The sequence below is a fragment of the Gorilla gorilla genome, chromosome 15, assembly GCF_029281585.2.
Source record: "Gorilla gorilla gorilla isolate KB3781 chromosome 15, NHGRI_mGorGor1-v2.1_pri, whole genome shotgun sequence".
Classification (NCBI taxonomy): Eukaryota; Metazoa; Chordata; class Mammalia; order Primates; family Hominidae; genus Gorilla; species Gorilla gorilla.
The window spans coordinates 82,604,758-82,626,787 of NC_073239.2; the positions used below are offsets into that span (position 1 = coordinate 82,604,758).

The following is a 22,030-nucleotide window of genomic DNA, read 5'->3' on the forward strand; positions in this document are numbered from 1 at the left end:
CATCACTGTATACCCTTTCTAGCACAGTGTTCACGTAGTAGTTGTTTTAGCCCGTTTTGCATTGCTGTAAAGTAATACTCAAGGCTGAGTAGTTTATAACAAAAAAAAGATTTATTTGGCTCATGGCTCTGCAGGCTGTGTAAGAAGTATGGCGCCAGCATCTGCCTCTGGTGAGGGCTTCAGAAAGCTTGCACTCATGGCAGATGGTGAAGGGACATGGCAAGAGAGGAGGGAAGAGAGAGAGGGGGTGAGGAAGATGCTGGGCTCTTTTTAACAATCAGTTCTGCTGAGAACTAGTAGAGCAAGAACTCACTCATTACCTCTAGAACAGCACCAAGTCTTTCATGAGGGATCTGCCCCTATAACCCAAACACCTCCCACCAGGACCAGGCCCCACCTCCAACACTCCAACACTGGGAATCTAATTTCGACATGAGATTAGGAGGGGGCAAATGCCCAAACTGTAACAGTAATGATCACTAAATATTTAAACAAGTGAATGAATAAATGAATGAATAAAGAATAAAAAACTGAGTTCTCTGTCTTGAATATGTGGGCAGTTTTTATTTCTTTCTGAAAGCTGTTAATGGAGCAATCTGTAAGGAAACTGAGGCCTTGGGTTAATCAGAGGATAACACTTTCATATAAGTAAAATTTGGAGCTAGTTACACTGAACATTTAGAATAACCTTGTTAGGAAGAAGTTGGAAAAGGAAGGCAGCCCTACTAATTTTGCTTTTACTTATAGGAAGCTGAATTTATGGTCATATATAAGAGACTAGGGTTTTCCTTCCTTTCTCTCTTTTCTATAACAAAAAAATTCTCCTTGCTCTTTCATTCTTCTTTTTCTTACATGCATGTACTATATTTCTGATCATCTTTACCTCAAGGAAAGCACCCCAGTTTTCCTTACATTAGGGGAGACTATTACAGCTTAATTTAAAATACAGCTAATTATTTACTCTTATACTCTTAATTATAGTTTCTTGTCTGATAAAGGTGCCCAACTCTTAACTGGCACCCTAGATGAACTGCAGTACTGATGGTGAATTATTTTACTGCCATTTATTCAGGCAACAAATGTCATGTTTCAAAGATTTTGTTCTAAGAATCCTAAAATGAGTTTTATATATCAGAGGGAGAGAATATGAAGAAGTTATTAGCCAAACTGACTTTCTAATAACCATGTAGTTGGCTTGATTGACTATATTATATTCCTAGATCATTTCATTTATTTTAAAACATTTTGCATATATACAGGAAAACAATTTGAAGACTGTGTTTTGTTCTGGTGAATACATTTTAAACATATCCTAGGTTTATTCTTTACAAGTACATTATTTCTTTAGTGGTACAGTGATTTTTATTGTAATTCATTATACAGAGACATCTTAACTGGAGTTATTTTGTATGTTCAGGTTAATATTTTTTGTTATCAAAAATTTAACTCAGTACATTTTACGGTAGTGAAATATTTCTGGTATCTTTGGGTCTCGTAGTTACTACTATGTGGTCTTTAATATGTAAAATAAACTCTAGGGGTGCTGGCTATCACATTTTGGATTATACTTATCATTGGATTATAAAGGTGATAGAACATCAGTAACATTCATGATTTATGGAAATTTAATTCTGAAAGTAATCATAATCTGTAAAAATTAGCATCTAGTCTCTGAACTTTAGAGTTCAAGGTAAAAAGCAATACACATTCTATTATCATATTTGAAAATACAGTTTTTTTGTTGTGATGGTGGTGGTGGTGGTTTCGTTTTTGAGACGAAGTTTCGCTCTGTTGCCCAGTCTGGAGTGCAAATGGCATGACGTCGGCTCACTGCAACCTCTGCCTCCTGGGTTCAAGCGATTCTCCTGCCTCAGCCTCCCGAGTAGCTGGGATTACAGGCACGTGCCACCACGCCTGGCTAATTTTTGTATTTTTAGTAGAGGTGGAGTTTCTCCATGTTGGTCAGGCTGATCTCAAACTTCTGACCTCAGGTGATCCTCCTGCCTCAGTCTCCCAAAGTGCTGGGATTACAGGCGTGAGTCACTGCGCCTGGTGAAAATATAGTTTTTTCTTTTTAATTTTTGAAAAAATTCTGTGGGTACATAGTAGGTATATATATGAGGTACATGAGATATTTTGATACAGGCATACAATGCATAATAATCACATCAGGGTAAATGGGGTATCCATCACCCCAAGCATTTATCCTTTATGTTACAAACAATCCAATTATACGCTTTTACTTATTTTAAAATGTACAGTTAAATTATCATTGACTGTAGTCACCCTGCTGTGCTGTGAAATACTAGGTCTTATTTTTTTCGACTTTTTGTACCCATTAGCCATCCTCCCTTACCCCCCACCTCCCACTACCTTTTCCAGCCTCTGGTCACTGTCATTCTACACTCTATCTCCAAGATTTCAATTGTGTTAATTTTTAGCTCGCACAAATAAGTGAGAACATGCCAAGTTTGTCTTTCTGTTCCTGGCTTATTTTATTTAACACAATGACCTCCAGTTCCATCCATGTTGTTGCAAATGACAGGATCTCATTCTTTTTTATGGCTGAATAGTACTACATTGTGTATATTTACCATATTTTCTTTGTTTATTCATCTGGACACTTAGGTTGCTTTCAAATCTTGGCTATTGTTAACAGTGCTGCAGTAGACATGGGAGTTCAGGTATCTCTTTGATATACTGATTTCCTTTCTTTTGGGTATATACCCAGCAGTGGGATTGCTGGATCATATGGTAGCTCAATTTTTAGTTTTTTTGAGGAATGTCTAAACTGTTCTCCATAGTGGTTGTACTAATTTACATTCCCACCAACAGTGTATGAGGGTTCCCTTTTCTGCACATACTTGCCAGCATTTGTTATTGCCTGAATTTTGAAATTTTTTCTGGGGTTAAATGATACCTTGTTGTAGTTTTTGATGATCATTGATGCTGAGCACCTCTTCATATACCTGTTTGCCATTTGTACATCTTCTTTTGAGAAATGTCTATTTGGATCTTTTGCCCATTTTTGATTGGATTATTACTTTTATCCTGTAGAGTTGTTTGAGCTTCTTTTATATTCTCGCTATTTATCTCTTGTCACATGGGTAGTTTGCAAATACTTTCTGCCATTCTGCGGGTTGTCTCTTCGTTTTGTTTATTGTTTTCTTTGCTGTGCAGACTTGAGTCAGTACCATTTGTCCATTTTTGCTTTGGTTGCCTGTGTTTATATGGTATTACTCAAGAAATCTTTACCCACTCCAGTGTCCTAGAGAGCTTCCCCAATGTTTTCTTTTAGTAGTTTCATAGTTTGAGGTCTTAGATTTAAGTCTTTAATCCATTTTGATTTGATTTGTGTATATGGTGAGAGATAGGGGCCTAGTTTCATTCCTGAGCATATGGATATCCAGTTTTCCCAGCACCATTTATTGAAGAGAGTTTCCTTTCCTCAGTGTATATTCTTGGCACCTTTGTTGAAAATGAGTCAATGTCAATGTATAGATTTGTTTCTGGGCTCTCAATTTTATTCCATTGATCTATGTGTCTTTTTCTATGCTAGAGCCATGCTGTTTTGGTTACTATAGCTCCACGTTTTTATGCTAGTGCCATGCTGTTTTGGTTACTGTAGTTCCATAGTATAATTTGAAGTCAGATAATGTGATTCCTCTGGTTTTGTGCTTTCTGCTTAGGACAGCTTTGGTTATCCTGTGTCTTTTGTGGTTCCATATAAATTTTATTTATTTATTTATTTATTTATTTATTTATTTATTTATTTATTTAGTAGCCACAGAGTCTCATTGTCTTTGCAAGGTTGGTCTCAAACCCTTGGCCTCAAGCCATCCTCCCGGTTTGGCCTTCCAAAGTGTTAGGATTATAGGCGTAAGCCACCACATCCCCATTTAAGTTTTAGGATATTTTTTTTCTATTTCTGTGAAAAAGTCATTGGTGTTTTCATAGGGATTGCATTGAATCTGTAGATTGCTTTGGATAGTATGGGCATTTTAACAATATTGATTCTTCCAATCTATGAACATGGAATACCTTTCCTTTTTTTGGTGTCCTCTTCCATTTCTTTCATCAGTGTTTTATAGTTTTCATTGTAGAGATCTTTCACATCTTTGGTTAAGTTAATTCCTAGGTATTTAACTTTATTTGTAACTATTGTAAATTGGATTATGTTTTGGATTTCTTTTTCAGGTTGTTCACTGTTGACATATAGAAATGCACTGATTTTTGTATGTTGATTTTGTGTCCTGCAACTTTACTGAATTTATCAGTTCTAAATTTTTTTTTGTAGAATCTTTAGGTTTTTAGAAATGTAGTGTCATATCATGTGCAAACAACAAGAATTTGATTTCTTTCTTTCCATTTTGGACACCCTTTATTTCTTTCTCTTGTCTGATTGCTCTAGCTAGAACTTCCAGTACTGTGTTGAATAACAGTGGTGACAGAGAGCATCTTTGTTGTGTTCCACACCCTAGAGAAGTGGTTTTCAGCTTTTCCCCACTCAGTATGATATTAGCTGTGGATCTATGTATATGGCTTTTATTATGTTGAGATACGTTGCTTTTATACTCAGTTTTTTAAGGGTTTTTATCATGAAGAGATCTTGAATTTTATCACATGCTTTTTCTGCATCAATTGAAATGATCATGTGGCTTTTGTTCTCATTCTGTTGATATGATATGTCTCATTGATTGATTTGCATATGCCCAACCATCCTTGCATCTCTGGGATAAATCCCATTTGGTCAAGAATGATTGTTTCAATTTCATTTATTTCTGCTCTGATCTTTATTCTTCTCTTTTACTAATTTTGGGTTTGATTTACTCTAGTTTTCTGGTTCTTTAAGATGCATCATTAGGTCATTTATTTGAAGTTTTTCTACTTTTTTGATGTAGATGCTTACTGCTATAAACTTCTCTGTCAGTACTGCTTTCACTGTATCCCTTAGGTTTTGGTATGTTGTGTTTCCATGATCATTTGTTTCAAGAAATTTTTTTAATTTCCTTCTTAATTTCTTCATTGATCCACTGGTATTTAAGGAACATATTATTTAATTTCCATGTGTTTGTATAGTTTCTAAAATTTATCTTGTTATTGATTTCTTGTTTTATTTCATTGTGGTCTGAGAAGATACTTGAGGCTGAGTACAGTGGCACATACCTGTGGTCCTACCTACTCAGGAGGCTGAGGTGGGAGGATCACTTGAGCCTGGGAGGCAGAGGCTGCAGTGAGCTGAGGTCACACCACTGCACTCCAGCCTGGACAAGAGTGAGACCCTCTCTCAAAAAAAAAAAAAAAACAACAACTTGATAGTATTTCAATTTCGTGAATGTTTTAAGACTTGTTTTGTGACCTAATTTATGGTCTGTCATTGTAATACTATCCATGTGCTGAGGAGAAGAATGTGTATTCTGCAGCCATTGGATGAAATGTTCTATAAATGTTTATTAGGTCCATTTGGTTTCGATGCAGATTAAGTCTGATGTTCCTTTGTTGATTTTCTGTCTGTCCAATTCTGAAAGTGAGGTGTTGAAATCTCCAGCTATTATTATATTGGGGTCTACCTCTCTCGTTAGCTGTAATAATATTTGCTTTATGTATCTGGGTGCTCCAGTGTTGAGTGCATATATATTTACAATTATTATATCTTCTTGATGAATTGGAAAATAATGGAATTTATTCTAGACCAGGATTTCTTTTTTTTTTTTTTTTCTGCCTTCAAGCATCTGTTAACAAAGCATATCTTGCACCGCCCTTAATCCATTTAACCCTGAGTTGACACAGCACATGTTTCAGAGAGCACACGGTTGGGGGTAAGGTTATAGATTAACAGCATCCCAAGGCAGAAGAATTTTTCTTAGTACAGAACAAAATGGAGTCTCCTATGTCTACTTCTTTCTACACAGACACAGTAACAATCTGATCTCTCTTTCTTTTCCCCACGTTTCCCCCTTTTCTTTTCAACAAAACCTCCATCATCATCATGGCCTGTTCTCGATGGTCGCTGTCTCTTTGGAGCTGTTGGGTACACCTCCCAGATGGGGCAGCCAGACAGAGGCGCTCCTCACTTCCCAGACAGGGCGGCCGGGCAGAGGCGCTCCTCACCTCCCAGATGGGGCGGCCGGGCAGAGGCGCTCCACACTTCCCAGACGGGGCGGCCGGGCAGAGGCGCTCCACACTTCCCAGACGGGGCGGCCGGGCAGAGGCGCTCCCCACTTCCCAGACGGGGTGGCCGGGCAGAGGTGTTCCCCACTTCCCAGACAATGGGCGGCCGGGCAGACGCTCCTCACCTCCCAGACGGGGCGGCCGGGCAGAGGCGCTCCTCACTTCCTAGACGGGGCGGCCGGGCAGAGGCGCTCCTCACCTCCCAGACGAAGGGCGGCCGGGCAGAGACGCTCCTCACCTCCCAGACAGGGCGGCTGGGCAGAGGCGCTCCCCACTTCCCAGACGGGGCGGCCGGGTAGAGGCGCTCACCATTTCCCAGACGGGGCGGCCGGGCAGAGATGCTCCTCACTTCCCAGACGGGGCAGCTGCCGGGCAGAGGCACTCCTCACCTCTCAGACGGGGCGGCCTGGCAGAGGCACTCCTCAGTTCCCAGACGGGGCGGCCAGGCAGAGGCACTCCTCACCTCCTTCTTTGTCCTTTTTTATAGTTTTTTTTTCTTGAAATCTATTTTGTCTATTACAGGTATAGCTACTCCTGCTCTTTTTTGGTTTTCATTGGCGTGAAATATCTTTTTCCATCCCTTTATTTTTAGTCTGTGTATCTTTATAGGTGAAGTGTGTTTCTTGTAGGTAACAGATCATTGAATTTTGTGTTTCTTAGCTATTCAGCCACTCTATGTCTTTTGATTGGAGAATTCAGTTTGTTTACATTTAGTGTTATTAATAATAAGTAAGATCTTACTCCTGCCATTTTGTTATTTGTTTTCTGGTTGTTTTGTGGTCTTCTCTTCCTTCTTTCCTTCCTTTCTATTTTCCTTTTAGTGAAGGTGATTTTCTCTGGTGTATGTTTTAATTTCTTGCTTTTTATTTTTTGTGTATTCATTGTATGTTTTTTGATTTGAGGTTATCATGAGGCTTGCAAATAACTTATAGCTCGTTATTTTAAACTGATGACAATTTGGCACCGATTGCATAAACAAACATGCAATCAAAAAGAAGTCTAATAAATACTCTGTACTTTGTCCCCCCATCCTTTTAACTTTCTGTTATTTCTGTTTATATCTTATGGTACCAAGTATGTCTTGAAAAGTTGTTGTAGTTATTTTTGATCGGTTCATCTTTTAGTCTTTTACTTAAGATATCGATAGGTTACATACCACAATTACAGTGTTATAAAATTATGTGGTTTTTTTGTGTACTTAGTATTACCAGTGAGGTACCTTCAGATCATTTTTTAATTGCCCATTAACACCTTTTTTCCTTCAAATTGAAGGATTCCCCTTAGCATTTCTTGTAGAACAGGTCTGATGTTGATGAAATCTCTCAGCTTTTGTTTGTCTGGGAAAGTCTTTATTTCTTCTTCAAGCTTGAAGGATGTTTTCACTGGATATACTATTCTAGGGTAAAAGTTTTTTTTCCCTCAGTAGTTTATGTCATACCACTCTCTTTTGGCCTGTAATGTTTCCACTGAAAAGTCTGCTGTCAGACATATTGGAGCTCCATGGTATGTTATTTATTTTTTCTTTTGCTGCTTTTAGGATCCTTTCTTTATCCTTGACCTTTGGAAGTTTGGTTATTAAATGCCTTGAATGGTAGTCTTCTTTGGGTTAAATCTGGTTGATGTATAACTTTCTTGTACTTGAATATTGATATCTTTGTCTAGAATTCGGATGTTCCCTGTTATCATCCCTTTGAATAAACGTTCTGTTCCTATCTCTCTCTGCCTCCTTCTTAAGGCCAATAACTGTTAGATTTGCCCTTTTGAAACTATTATTTAGATCTTATAGGCATGCTTCATTGTTTTTCATTCTTTTTTCTTTTGTCTCTGTTGACAGTGTATTTTCAAATAGCCTGTCTTTAAGCTTACCAATTCTTTCTTCTGCTTGATGACTTCTATTAAGAGACTCAGTATGTCAGCTGCATTTTTCAACCCCAGAATTTCTGCTTGATTCCTTTTAATTGTTTCAACCTCTTTGTTAACTTTATCTTATAGGATTCTGAATTCCTTCTTTGTGTTATCTTGAACTTCTTTGCATTTCCTCAAAATAGCTCTTTTGAATTCTCTGTCTGAAAGGTCACATATCTCTGTTTCTTCAGGATTTGGTCCCTGGTGCCTTATTTAGTTTGTTTTTCAAGGCCATGTTTTCCTGGATGGTCTTGATGCTTGTGGGTGTTCTTTGGTGTCTGGGCATTGAAGGTATTTATCGTAGTCTTCACAATCTGAACTTTTTTATACCTGTCTTGGGAAGGCTTTCCAGCTATTTGAAGGGAGTTGGGTGTTGTGATCCAGTTTTGGTTATTGCAGCCATATCTACATTAGGGGGCACCCCAAGCCCGATAATGCTGTGGTTCTTACAGACTTGCAGAGGTACTACCTTTGTGGTCTTAGATAAGGTCTAGAAGAATTCTCTGGATTACCAAACAGAGACTCTTGTTCTCTTCCCTTACTTTGTCCCAAACAAACGAGTCTCTGATTCTGTGCTCCAAGCCTCTTGTAGCTGGGGGAGTGGTGACACAAGCACTTTTGTGACTACCACCACTGGAACTGCACTAGATCAGACCTGAAACCAGCATAGCACTGGATCTCACCCAAGGCCCTGTGTAACCCCTACCTGGCTACCTCCTGTGTTGGCTCAAAGTTCTAGGGCTCTACAATGAGCAGGTGGCAAAGCCAGTCAGGCTTTTATCCATCCCTTCAGGACAGCAAGCAAGTTCCCCTGGGCCCCAGGCAGGTCCAGAGATGCCATCTGGGAGCCAGCATCTGGAGTTGGAAACCTTAGAAGCCTACCTGGTCCTCTATTCTCCTGCAGCTGAGCTGGCATCCAAACCATAAGACAAAGTGCTTCCCACTTTTCACTCCTCTTTTCATAGGCAAAAGAGTCTCTCCCTATGGCCACCACCACTACAAGCCCACAGGGATTATTGCCAGGCTACAGTTCATGTTCACTTAAGGCCTAAGGGCTCTTCAGTCAGCTTGTGGTGAATGTTGCCAGGCCTGGGACTTGCCCTTCAGGGCACTGGGCTCACCTCTAGCCCAGGCAGGTCCAGGAGTGCCATACAAGAGCCAAGGCCTGGAATCAGGGACCCCAAGAGCCCACTTGGTGCTCTGTTCCACTGTGGCTGAGCTGTTATCCAAGTTGCAAGATAAAGTCCTCTTTACTCTTCCCTCTCCACTGCTCAAGTGGAAGGAAGGAGTCTCTTTTGGAGCTGTGAACTGCGCTGCCTTAGGTTAGGGAAAGGGTGGCATAAGCACTGCCTTAGCCACCTCAGCTGGTGGCTCACTAGGTTACGTGCCCCCTAGGTCCAATGACTCTCGAACCCAGCACAGCACTAAAACTTGCCTAGAAATTACAGTTCTTGTGGCCTAGACTGCCTTTCAAGTTCATTTAGGGCCCCAGGACACTTCAGCCTATAGTGGTGCAGCTTGTTGAAACTCAGGCTCCAACCGCTGGGATGGACATTTCCCCTCTGGCTAGGGCACATCTAAGTTCTCCCTCCATGGGCATTGGCTGAGTTCTTTGCTAATGGCCCAGGTGTTGCTTGCCAGTTGGCCAGGTGTTGCTTTCTGCTGTGACATGGTAACACTGAGTTCCAGTGCAAAGTCCCACAATCACTGTGCTCCCCCTCCCCCAAGCACACAGATTCTTTGCACCACACGGCCACTGCATGGGGGTGGGGAAGGGGTAGCATAGACAATAGAAAACTGTCTTTCCTACTCTCTTCAGTGCCTCTTTCAGCCATATGAAGTTAAAATCAGGTACTGTGATCACTTACCTGATTTTTGGTTCTCGTGAAGGTGCTTTTTTATGTAGATAGTTGTTAAATTTGGTGTTCCTGTGGTGGGGGCAGCGATTGGTTGAGGCTTCTATTCAGCCATCTTGCTTCATCTCCCTCCAATAGATTTAAAAAAAAAGATTTTAGAATTATCTAATTTTTTTCTTTAAAAGATGTAGATGATTGGCTTATAATCTTCAGGTGTTTCCAGAGTCATTGTGTTCTGTCACGAAAGTAATGCAAGAGCAATTTGCTGTAATGAAAAGCTAGAAGTTTCGAGAACACTTTTTTCTAATTCCAAAGCAACAACAAAAAATAGAACTTCGCTAGCTGGCTGTGTCTACTGTCATTCTTTGATTAGATACTTTGAGTTCTGCATACCATGAGGTGTTGGTATGATAGCATGTTATGATACAAACTTTTAGAAAAGACCAGAGACTTGAGAGACTAACCTGCATGTGAAATTTACCTCCGTCACTTTTGCTCTGGTATTTTGAGCAAGTTATTTAACTTCCTTTGTAAAGTGAAGATTATACTTCTTTAGAGTTGCTATGAGGATGAAAGCACTTAGAATAAGTTCATGTTGAATGGTGGATGTATAAGGAATACCATGTGGTAATGATTATATGTTTCGATATTGTCAGGTGAAGTGAAGGACAAAAATGTTCAAGTGGTCGAGCTTCCCATTGTAGACAGTCTTCATCCCCGTCCTCCATATTTACCCTTGGCTGTACCAGAAGACCTCGCAGATCGACTTGTACGAGTGCATGGTGACCCTGCAGTGTGGTGGGTGTCTCAGTTTGTCAAATACTTGATCCGCCCACAGCCTTGGCTAGAAAAAGAAATAGAAGAAGCCACCAAGAAGCTTGGCTTCAAACATCCAGTTATTGGGTAAGAATCTGATTTTTTCCCTCAAACTGTGATATGTAGTAGTTAGGGTTATGTATCTTTACAATATATTGTGAATTTTACAATATGTAGTTTAATTTTTATAGTCCCACCAAAGAACAGAGGTTCTAGAGCTATCCTAAGGACACATGGAGACTATTTTTTTTGTTTGTTTACTTAGAACAGCTAAGAAAGTTGCTTAGTAGTGCTCTATTACTGTCTCCAGTTCTCCTCTCCATTTGTTTCTTTCTCTTCTTATCACAGCTCTCTTTTGGCTTTTGTTGTTGTTATTTTTGAGATAGGGTCTCACTCTGTCACCCAGGCTGAAGTGTAGTGGCTCACTGCAGCCTCAACCACCCTGGGCTCAAGTGATCCTCCTACCTCAGCCTCCCAAGTATAATAGCTGGGTCTAAAGGCATGTATCACCATGTCCAGCTTCTTTTTATTTTTATTTTCATATTTCCCACCCCACGTCTTTCCTTGTGTCTTAGTCTTCATATGTAGAGGAGTTATTGACCCCATTCTAAGTGTTAGATGTAAAGAAGGTACATGTGAAGTCAGAATATCAAATCGTATTTCTTCTCATGTAACTTTTGATTGAAATTCAGTGGAATCATTCGTTCTGCCCACTTCATCTCTATAGAGCCCACTGAACAATTCCAATTTCCCCAGAGAAAGAGTGATTATGAAGGATGTGGGAAGGAAAAGGTGATAGAATAGATGTTCATATGATTGTATCCACATCTGGGTTATAGTCTGGAATGCAAAGCAAAGAATAGCCGTGAGATGGCAGAGTAACTCTGGTGAAATCAAACCTTCACTCCAGATTCATAATAAAAAACTGGCCTTAAGTTTGGCCTAAGGCATACCCATATACCGTGACCTAAAGGCATATAAGTCTACCTTTTTCTACATATAAATAGTGATTTAGTAATTTGGGGGGAGGGGAAGGCAAGATTTAAGGAGGGTGTTTTAATTTATGAAAATAAACTGTTATTTTTATTTCCATTAATATTACTTTGGAGCCAGGCATAGTGGCTCATGCCTGTAATCACAACACTGGGAGGCTGAGACAAGTGGATCACTTGAGCCCAGAAGTTTGAGAAAACTCAGCATAGGCAACATGGTTGAAACCCCATCAATACAAAAAAAAAAAAAAAGCAAAAATTAGCCAGGCGTGGTGACACATGCCTGTAGTACCAGCTGTTCGGGAGGCTGAGGTGGGAGGATCACTTGAGCCTGGGAGGCAGAGATTGGAGTGAACCATAATCACGCCACTGCACTCCAATGTGTGCAACAGAGCAAGACCTTGTCTTAAAAAAAAAAAAAATTACTTTGGAAACACTAAGATGGGAGGAGAGAGGAGAAAACTGTGGAAGTCAGTGCCTTATTCAGTACAGGGCAGTGTGAATCTGTGTCCCCAATTTTACAATTTTGGGGCTTTTCTTAAATATGACAGGTGAAATTAATATCTGCTGTCATTTGATATGGTGAAAAACAGAGAAAGGAAATTTCATTATGCCCACAACAGAAGGGCTGGAATCAGTTTCATTTACCTAAAATAGTAAAAACCCTTAAAAGCTTTGCTGGTCTTAACGGTGCCGTAAAAGTTTATCCAGGTCTATGTTTTCCTGGGACAAGCTGGCAGTTATGGTGACTCTACAGGGTAAAATAAAGAGGAAAACCCTTGGTATCAGAACTTTACAAATAATATCTCTAATGTTCTTTAGTAACAACTGTGAATCCTGGTATCATCCTGGTAACAAAAATCTTAAGTTGTATTCAGTTTTTTTCCAGACAGTTGGTTGCTGCCTAGTATGAAATGCAACTCTGAAATTTCCCATTTATTCCTAAGATGTGAATTATTTTCTCTATAAGAAATCATTCTTCAAAGGCTTTACTTACTTTCTAATTCCCCTTGTACTGTTAAGCCTGCAAATATATTTAGAATATGTATTTTTGAGTTTTTAAAATACTATGTGTTTTACTTTTTCTAATAGTGAAAATGAAAGAAAAATCAGTTAAAAATGCCTATAATGCCACCATAAGTAGGGGTATAAATTGAGTACCCTCAAAGCACCCAGTGTCAGTACATTACCAGTAGAATCTGAATTTCTCCCCCAGAGTCCATGTCAGACGCACAGACAAAGTGGGAACAGAAGCTGCCTTCCATCCCATTGAAGAGTACATGGTGCATGTTGAAGAACATTTTCAGCTTCTTGCACGCAGAATGCAAGTGGACAAAAAAAGAGTGTATTTGGCCACAGATGACCCTTCTTTATTAAAGGAGGCAAAAACAAAGTAAGTTAGACCAACTAGTGATTCTAGAGTGGGGTTGTCTCTTTCAGTTTAAAAGAATTCTTACTTCCCATGACTTGTGATTTTTGTATATTATTATTGCTAATTATTAGGGTTTTAAAAATTCAATTGACTATGTACTTGTGTAACTGTCAGTCTAATCAAAGCGTTTTTATTAGCCATATCCAATAATGCCTTATAAGAAGTCTAAAATGAACTGGAGCACTGACTTATGCATTGTCACCAGCAATAATCATTATTATCATTAAAAGTATCACCCTACTTCTTGGTTCTAAAATCTTCACTAGTCTGTTGGAGCTGCCATAACAAAATAACATAGACTGAGTGGTTTAAATTACAGAAATTTATTTCTCCCAGGTCTGAGGCTGGGAAATTCAAGATCAAGATGCTAGCAAGGTAGATTTCATTTTCTCTTGGCTTAGCAGCCACTATTTCACTCTGTGCTCTTGGGACCTCTTCTTTGTGTGTGCAGGGAACAGGAGAGGAAGTGTTCTGATGTCTCCACATATAAGGACACTAATCTCATCATGAGAGCCCCATTCTCATGACCTCATCTAAGCCTAATTATTTCTCAGTGGTCCTATTTCCAAACACCATCACATTGGGGTTAGGGATTCAACATAGGAATTTGTGCAAATGTAAACGTTCAGTCGATAACACTAGCCAGCTATACAGACTGTTAGCAATAAAACCAGGTGCTTATTGTTTTGATTTCACTGTCTTCATTAACAGTTACAGACAACTGAACACATATGTAGAGTTTTGTCTTATAATAATTTCTGGAATTTGAAAGTTATACTAAAGAAAGGTAAGGAATCAAAAAGTAAGTTTTGTAAGTTGAGGAATAAAGACTACTACTGTGTATGGAACAGTAACAATTATTTTTTGAGCTTGCCTGTTTTTCAGGCACTGTGCTGGTGCTGGGGATTTCATGATAAACAAGATACTCCCTGCTGTCAAGGAATTCCCAAATCTAATAGGGGAATAAACAATTACCCTACAGTGTGAGTAACACTATTATAGGGTTAACATAGGGTATTATGAAAACACATAGATAAAGCACAAATCCTAATTGGACACTTCTTACAGGATCTGAGTAAACCTGGAGTTAGTCTTTATTTACTATCAATAAATGAAGGATGTATTAAATGTATGTAAAAGTAGGAAATTAAGGAGAAGAAAATTCTAGTCTTAGTTCTGCTCAGATACTGTCTGCTCCAGAAGTCATCCCTGAACCCTTGACTGGCCTGTGTTCCCCACTCTGTACAGTCCTCTGTTGTAGTGTTTAGCACTTGCTTACTTCTATCTCCTTCACTAGATTATAAGTACTTTGGACATAATACCTAGCTGTAGTTAAATGCCCAGTAAATATTAAATGATATTGATTTCAATCCCATCAGTTTGAAAACATTAACACTTAATCATTTAAGCTTTTTGGCTATTTAATTAATGTATTTGTTGTCCCGCATGTTTCAAATGGGGATGAGGAAAATAAATTTAGAATGAGGACTATAATGCAGGTATTAATCTAAGTCATTAGATAATAATTTAAATCCTCTTTCTACCTCTGAAGAATCCAAATGAACCTGAAGCAAATTGCTTTTTTTATTCAAGGCTCCCTCTCTTGAGCATATACACACACTACCATATACATGCACGCACGCGTGCACACGTGCACACGCACACACACACACACATACTGAGATGTGTATATATGTAAACAAAGGGCAAATAATTCATCAGCCAAGTATAAGAATGAGTTAATGTAAGAGGGATTAAATGAACATTTGGGCACAAAACACAATAAAAAAATGTATAGTTTACCATGTTTCTTCAATTTAAAACACCAAACTGAATTTGTAGCTTGGTTGAAGAAAAAGATACTAATTTTGTCTACTCTTTCACTTGTTCTGGAACGCATCACAAGCTTTTTTCCTTGTTTTCTTGATGAGCAAATTAATTCATGCTCACCTAAAAATATGCAAGTTGGTAAATACCCTATTAGTTCATTTTCACACTGCTGATAGACATACCCCAGACTGGGCAATTCACAAAAGTAAGAGGTTTAATAGACTTACAGTTCCACATCCCTGGGGGGGCTCACAATCTTGGTAGAAGGTGAAAGGCATGTCTTACATGGCAGCGGACAAGAGAAGAGAGCTTGTGCAGGGAAACTCCCATTTTTCAAACCATTAGATCTTGTGAGACTATTCACTATCACGAGAACACCAGGGGAAAGATTTGCCCCTATGATTCAATTACCTTCCACTGGGTCCCTCCCATAACACCTGAGAATTCAAGATGAGATCTGGGTGGAGACACAGCCAAACCATATCATTCCACCCCTGGCCACTCCCAAATCTCATGTCCTCACATTTCAAAACCAGTCATACTTTCCCAACAGTCCCCCGGAGTCTTAACTCATTTAAACATTAACTCAAAAGTCCACAGTCCAAAGTCTCATCCAAGACAAGGCAAGTCCCTTCGACCTATGAGCCTATAAAATCAAAAGCAAGTTAGTTGCTTCCTAGATACAGTGGGGGTACAGGCATTGGATAAATACAGCCATTCCAAATGAGAGAAATTGGCCAAAACAAAGGGGCTACAGGCTCCATGCAAGTCCGAAATCCAGTGGGGCAGTTGAATGTTAAAGCTTCAAAATGATCTCCTTTGACTCCATGCCTCACAGCCAGGTCACAGTGATGCAAGAGGTGAGCTCCCTTGGCCTTGGGCAGCTCCACCCCTATGGCTTTGCAGTGTATAGCACCCCTCCTGGCTGCTTTCACGGGCTGTCATTAAGTGTCTGTGGCTTTTCCAGGTGCATGGTGCAAGCTGTTGGTGGATGTACCATTCTGGAGTCTGCAGGATGGTGGCCCTCTTCTAACAGCTCCACTAGGTGGTGTCTCAGTAGGGACTCTGTGTGGGGGCTCTGACCCCACATTTTGCTTCTCCACTGCCCTAGCAGAGGTTCTCCATGACAGCCCCATTCCTGCAGCAAACTTCTGCCTGGGCATCCAGGTGTTTTTATACATCCTCTGAAATCCAGGCAGAGGTTCCCAAACCTCAGTTCCTGACTTCTGTGCGCTCACAGGCCCAACACCATGTGGAAGCTGCCAAGGCTTGGGGCTTCCACCCTCTGAAGCAATAGCCTGAGCTGTATACTTTAGCCCCTTTTTGTCGTGATGGAAGCAGCTGGGATGCAGGGCACCAAGTCCCTAGACTGAACACAGCAGAGGAACCCTGAGCCCAGTCCACAATATCATTTTTTCCTCCTAAACCTCTGGGCCTCTGATGTGAGGGGCTGCCACAAAGGTCTCTGACATACCCTGGAGACATTTTCCCCATTGTATTGGTTATTAACACTCGGCTCCTCATGACTTACACAAGTTTTCTGCAGCTGGCTTGAATTTCTCCTCAGAAAATGGGATTTTCTTTTCTGTCACATTGTCAGGCTGCAAATTTTCCAAACTTTTATGCTCTGCTCCCCTTATACAACTGAATGCCTTTAGCAGCACCCAAGTCACCTCTTGAAATCTTTGCTGCTTAGAAATTTCTTCTGCCAGATACCCTAAATCATCTCTCTCAAGTTCAAAGTTCCACAAATCTCTAGGGCAGAGACAAAATGCTGCCAGTCTCTTTGCTAAAACATAACAAGAGTCATCTTTGCTCTAGTTCCCAACAAGTTCCTCATCTCCATCTGAGACCACCTCAGCCCATACTTTATTGTCCATATCACTGTCAGCATTTTGGGCAAAGCCATTCAACAAGTCTCTAGGAAGTTCCAAACTCCCACATTTTCCTGTCTTCTTCTGAGCCCTCCAAACAGTTCCACCCTCTGCCTGTTACCCAATTCCAAAGTCACTTCCACATTTTCAGGTATCTTTTCAGCAGCACTCCACTTCTTGTACCAATTTACTGTATTAGTACATTTTCACACTGCTAATAAAGACATACTCAGGACTGGGCAATTTACAAAAGAAAGAGGTTTAATGGACTTACAGTTCCACATAGCTGGGGTGGCCTCACAGTCATGATGGAAGGTGAAAGGCGTGACTTATGTGGTGGCAGACAAGAGAAGAGAGCTTGTGCAGGGAAACTCCTGTTTTGAAAACCATCGAATCTCATGAGACTTATTCACTATCATGAGAACAGCACGGGAAAGGTTTGGGGACCCAGCCAAACCATATCATTACGGAATCAAGGAAAAAGTATTATCCTCAATCCCATTTATGTAGTCTCATTTTCTAATACAGTCATGTACCACATAACATTTCAGTCAGTGATGAAACACCTGTATGATGGTAGTCCCATAGATTATAAAACTGTACTTTTACTGTACCTTTTCTATGTTTAGATACACAAATAGTTACCATTGTGTTACAACTACCTTCAGTATTCAATACAATAGCTTGCTGTGCAGGTTTGTAGCCTGGGAGCAATAAGCTATTCCATATAGCCTAGGTGGATATATATGTATAGCCTAGGTGTGGTATAGTTGGCTATGCCATCTAGGTTTTTGTAAATACACCCTATGATGTTTGCATGATGATAACATGCCTAATGATGTATTTCTCAGAACATATCCTCATTGTTAACTGGAGCATGACTGTAGTAGATTGAATTCTATACAATTTAAACTCTTTTCACTTAATACAGCAATAGATCCATTCCCCTAGGTTGCTAAAATAGTCATTGTAAACATCTTTTTTTTTTTTTTTTTTGCTTTGTCACCCAGGCTGGAATGCGTTGGTGCAAGCATGGCTCACTGCAGCCTCAACCTCCTGGGCTCAAGAAATCCTCCTTCCTCAGCTTCCTGAGTAGCTGGGACCATTGGCATGCAGCATCATGCCCAGCTAATTTTTTATGGTAGAGACAGGATCGCATGTTCCTCAGGCTGGTCTCGAACTCCTGGGCTCAAGCAGTCCTCCCGCCTTGTCCTCCAAAGTGCCGGGATTACTGTCGTGAGCCACCATGCCCAGCCTAAACATCTTTTTTAATGACTACATACATATACGCTGTACAGATATGCTGTTGCTTATTTGACCAACCATTCTTCTAATATTAGGCAGTCAGGTTATTTCCAATGTTTCATTCTTATAAGTAATGATATGACGTATGCCTAAAATTATCCACATTATTTCCTTAGGCTAGATTTCTGGACTTGGAAGTATTTAGATGCAAGGATATAAACTTTTTGTTGTTGTTGTTAAATACAGGGTCCAGGCTGGAGTGCAGTAGCACAATCTCAGCTCACGGTAGCCTCGACCTCCTGGGCTCAATGATCCTCCCACCTCAGCCACCTGAGTAGCTGGGACTACAGGCACATGCCACCACACTCGGCTAGATATAAACATTTTACAGCTTTGATCCATAGCACAGCATGACAGTTTTATACCAAACAACCCTTATAGTACAGTTGGCAGTATCTACTTGGACTGCAAGAATAGTAAAACCAGAATTTCCTACTTGTAGCCAACAGCTATAACTCCCCTGCCAGTGGTAGTCCAGGCAGCAATTTTCTCCATATTCTGTTATAAATATAGTAGTAGCCTTTTATGCATAATTTTTTCTCTTTGTAAATCCTTTTATTTTTATTTTCGACTTGAGTCATTTCTCGGGGATTTAAATGATGGGTTTTTTTTCTTTACTCTTTTACTTAAATGTTTTTCTACTCTGATTTAATTCTGCTTTAAACTACTCAGGATTGGTTTTGATACCTAAGCAAATCATAAAAATCTCTGCCATTGTTTTAAGAGACCAAAAGCATGAATTAATCTATTATCAAAGTATATAGTGTCCAAGGTAATCATTGTAAGACTTTTCTGCTTCAAGAGGGTGAAGAGATGAAAAATTAAACTTAAATGATGTATAGTGTTCACACAGTCAGAGGTATAGTGTTGACACAGTCAGAGGAGAATCTATTTTCTGTGTTGCTCATTCTTTGAAAAGGGGTTAAAATTAGCTTTATACACATAGCTTCTGTGTGAAGATGATTGGTTAATGCTTTGTGGCTTGGTATTGCACTTCAGATTTCTCCATGTTAAGATTGAGTCCGACCGGACGCAGTGGCTCACGATTGTAATCCCAGCACTTTGGGAGGCCGAGGTGGGCGGATCACTAGGTCAGGAGATTGAGACCATCCTGGCTAACATGGTAAAACCCTGTCTCTACTAAAAATACAAAAAATTAGCCGTTCATGGTGGTGGGCGCCTGTGGTCCCAGCTACTCAGGAGGCTGAGTCAGGAGATGATGTGAACCCGGGAGGCGGAGGTTGCAGTGAGCCAAGATCGCGCCACTGCACTCCAGCCTGGGCAACAGAGCGAGACTCAATCTCAAAAAAAAAATTGAGCTCATCCACAAGATTTTACCACCAGCATCCCAGTGACTGTGGCAGCCATTGCTATTGTGGCGATCTCTTAAGTAGTTCAGTATTACAGTGTTTGAATCACAGAATCATTGACAGTCAAAGAAATAAGAACTATTAAAGTCGGCTATCCAATATTGCATTCTAAGATTGTGGAGATTAGGGATGGGGTTAAAATAGGAAGAAAAACAAGTCTTTAAAAGTTTCCCAGGTAAAATATTTACAAATTGAGTTTATTCTTTACTTTTAAAATGCTGAATGAGTTCTTTCTAAAAGTAGGTACATTGAAATGAATAGAGACAAGAATAATTTGTTAAAAGTTTTTTGTATTTGGTTGCCCTGTGAAACAAAGAATCAGCAATGAGTGGTGTATTTGTTCACTGTTTTATTGAACTCCTATAATATGCTGGACACAGCACAGAGCACTAGGAATACAAAGTCAAAATATAATGTGTGGCTCCTTATCTCAGGGAGTAACCAACAGGTAAACAATATACATGTAACACATATTGCAGTAAATTTAGATACGTCTCCTGAAGGAGTTTATGTACCAGGTACAGTGAAGTCACAAAGAGAAGTATCTCCCTCAGTCAAGAGAAGGACTTCAGAAAAGAACACCAGATATTAGTTTATAACTGCAAGCTAGTCCTTTGTGGATGATATAAAAATAAATTTTTATAAAGTGGAAAAAGAAAAAAAATTATTATTCCCAGTATCTGAAACCTCAAGGTAGAATTCCTCCACTGACATACTTGAGGGCAAAAGACAAGAAGCATGTTTGTGCAAAAAGTTTCATGCTCATTATGAAAGATGTACAATTTCCTTCTTCCATTATTTACTTTGTTTTGTTTGTGTGTGTTTTGTTTTGTTTTACACTTAGGTATTCTTTATGAAGCCGTAGAGATAGGCCTGAGGGCTCTTTTGCATGTAGAGATGGGCCTGAGGAACTTAGGTACAGTTTTTTTTAAAAAAAATAATGGTGGGGTTTCACTGTGTTGCCCAGGCTGGTCTCGAACTCCTGAGCTCAAGCAGTCTGCCTGCCTTAGCCTGCCAAAGTGCTGGGATTATAGGGATGAGCCACCGTACCCAGCCTTAGGTACCCTTTTGATTTGGTTCCAGAGAGGGCTCTTTTAGTTAGGAAGGCCATTAATGTTAGTGTTACTTCTTGGTAAATTGATCACTCCTTTGTTTCACTGAGCATCCAAATCATGCTGACAAAGTTAGTCTTTATTCAAGGATGAAACCTATGCTGGTTTTATCAGTTCCCCCCTTTCTTTCTCCCTCTAGCATTTCGTATTTCTTTGTTGTTGTTTCTGCTCCATGCCTGGGTATGCAGCTTCCCAAGAATCACATTAAAACTATTTCTGGTTGTTTTCTTTTCTGAACAAATGTGACATTTTCTTCATCTCCTTGATTTTGAGCTGAAAAAGGCAAACTGTCAAAAATAATGAGGCCAAATGGATTTGAACACTGAATAGCAGTCTGAAACAGTGCTCAGAGACTTTGCCTTTACAATCATTATTACAGAGGCAATGAGGGAAAGCTCCTTGGTGGCCATGAAATGAAGAGAAACTGAAACAGCTCTTAGGGGATTAGGGAAAGTCCCAGGCATAGGTAGCACTGACTTGTTCATGTATTTATTCACTCAGCATTGTGTGGAGTGCTAGATGCTGTGATGCAAAGAAAAATAAGTCATGGTCCTAACCTTTTTTGGAATACTGTTTGGAAGACAAACATGTAAACTGACTCCTGATGCTTCAGGGTTTCTATATAAGAACTATTATTCCTTCAGCAAATATTTATTCCTCCTCTGTTATATTCCAGATTCTTTTCAAAAGACATCCTGTATGAATACTTTTAAACACACACTCTATCTCTAGCAAGACTACCAAAATATTACTTGGTGGACATCTATGGAATTTGCTTCCATAAATATTAGAATGGGCTTTCTATTACTGTTATTAGGTAAGAGTAGATGGTTCTTCAAGAAGGATGCAGGTTAAGGGAGACTGTTAGTTCTCACAAATTTTTAAAATATTCATCTCTTAACTTCTTTTTATTATTAACTTGTAATGTCAATGAAGAAGACATTTACAAAGTCTAACCCAAATCTGAATTATCAGAAATTCTAAATTAAAAATTTTAATGAGGTTTTATCACAGTATTTATATTCTAAAGGAAAAGCTCAGTGACCAAATATGAAAGCAGTTTGAATAAACTCTTAAAAGTCACTCATTACAAAAAGAAAAAGGAGACTTCAATTTTCGGCTATTTCATGAATTGATAAAGGACATTTTGATGTGTGTATGTGTGTTTTATATGATATGCCAATAAAATTTAATATACAGGGCATTCCAGAATGGTTTCTGCCCCACTGATGGACTTCAAATATGTCTTATCAACTACAGTATTAAATGCCATAATTAAAGGTCTCCTTTCTGTGAGAAGCTCTTAGTCAAAGGAGAAAGTCTACCTTCTGATAGGATACTGTGATATCTATGACCATCTATAAATT

General features: G+C 39.6%; 1 protein-coding gene across 6 annotated transcripts in view; it reads left to right on the plus strand.

Moving 5' to 3' along the window:
* FUT8 (fucosyltransferase 8) overlaps nucleotides 1-22,030 on the plus strand; it is a 401,412-nt gene that overhangs the window by 369,456 nt on the left and 9,926 nt on the right. For all 6 annotated transcript variants that reach the window (XM_063698317.1, XM_063698318.1, XM_055362109.2 and 3 more), the window contains 2 exons: nucleotides 10,589-10,835; nucleotides 12,957-13,133. In XM_063698317.1, coding sequence (XP_063554387.1) covers nucleotides 10,589-10,835; nucleotides 12,957-13,133 — 424 coding nt within the window. The remainder of the gene's footprint in view (nucleotides 1-10,588; nucleotides 10,836-12,956; nucleotides 13,134-22,030) is intronic.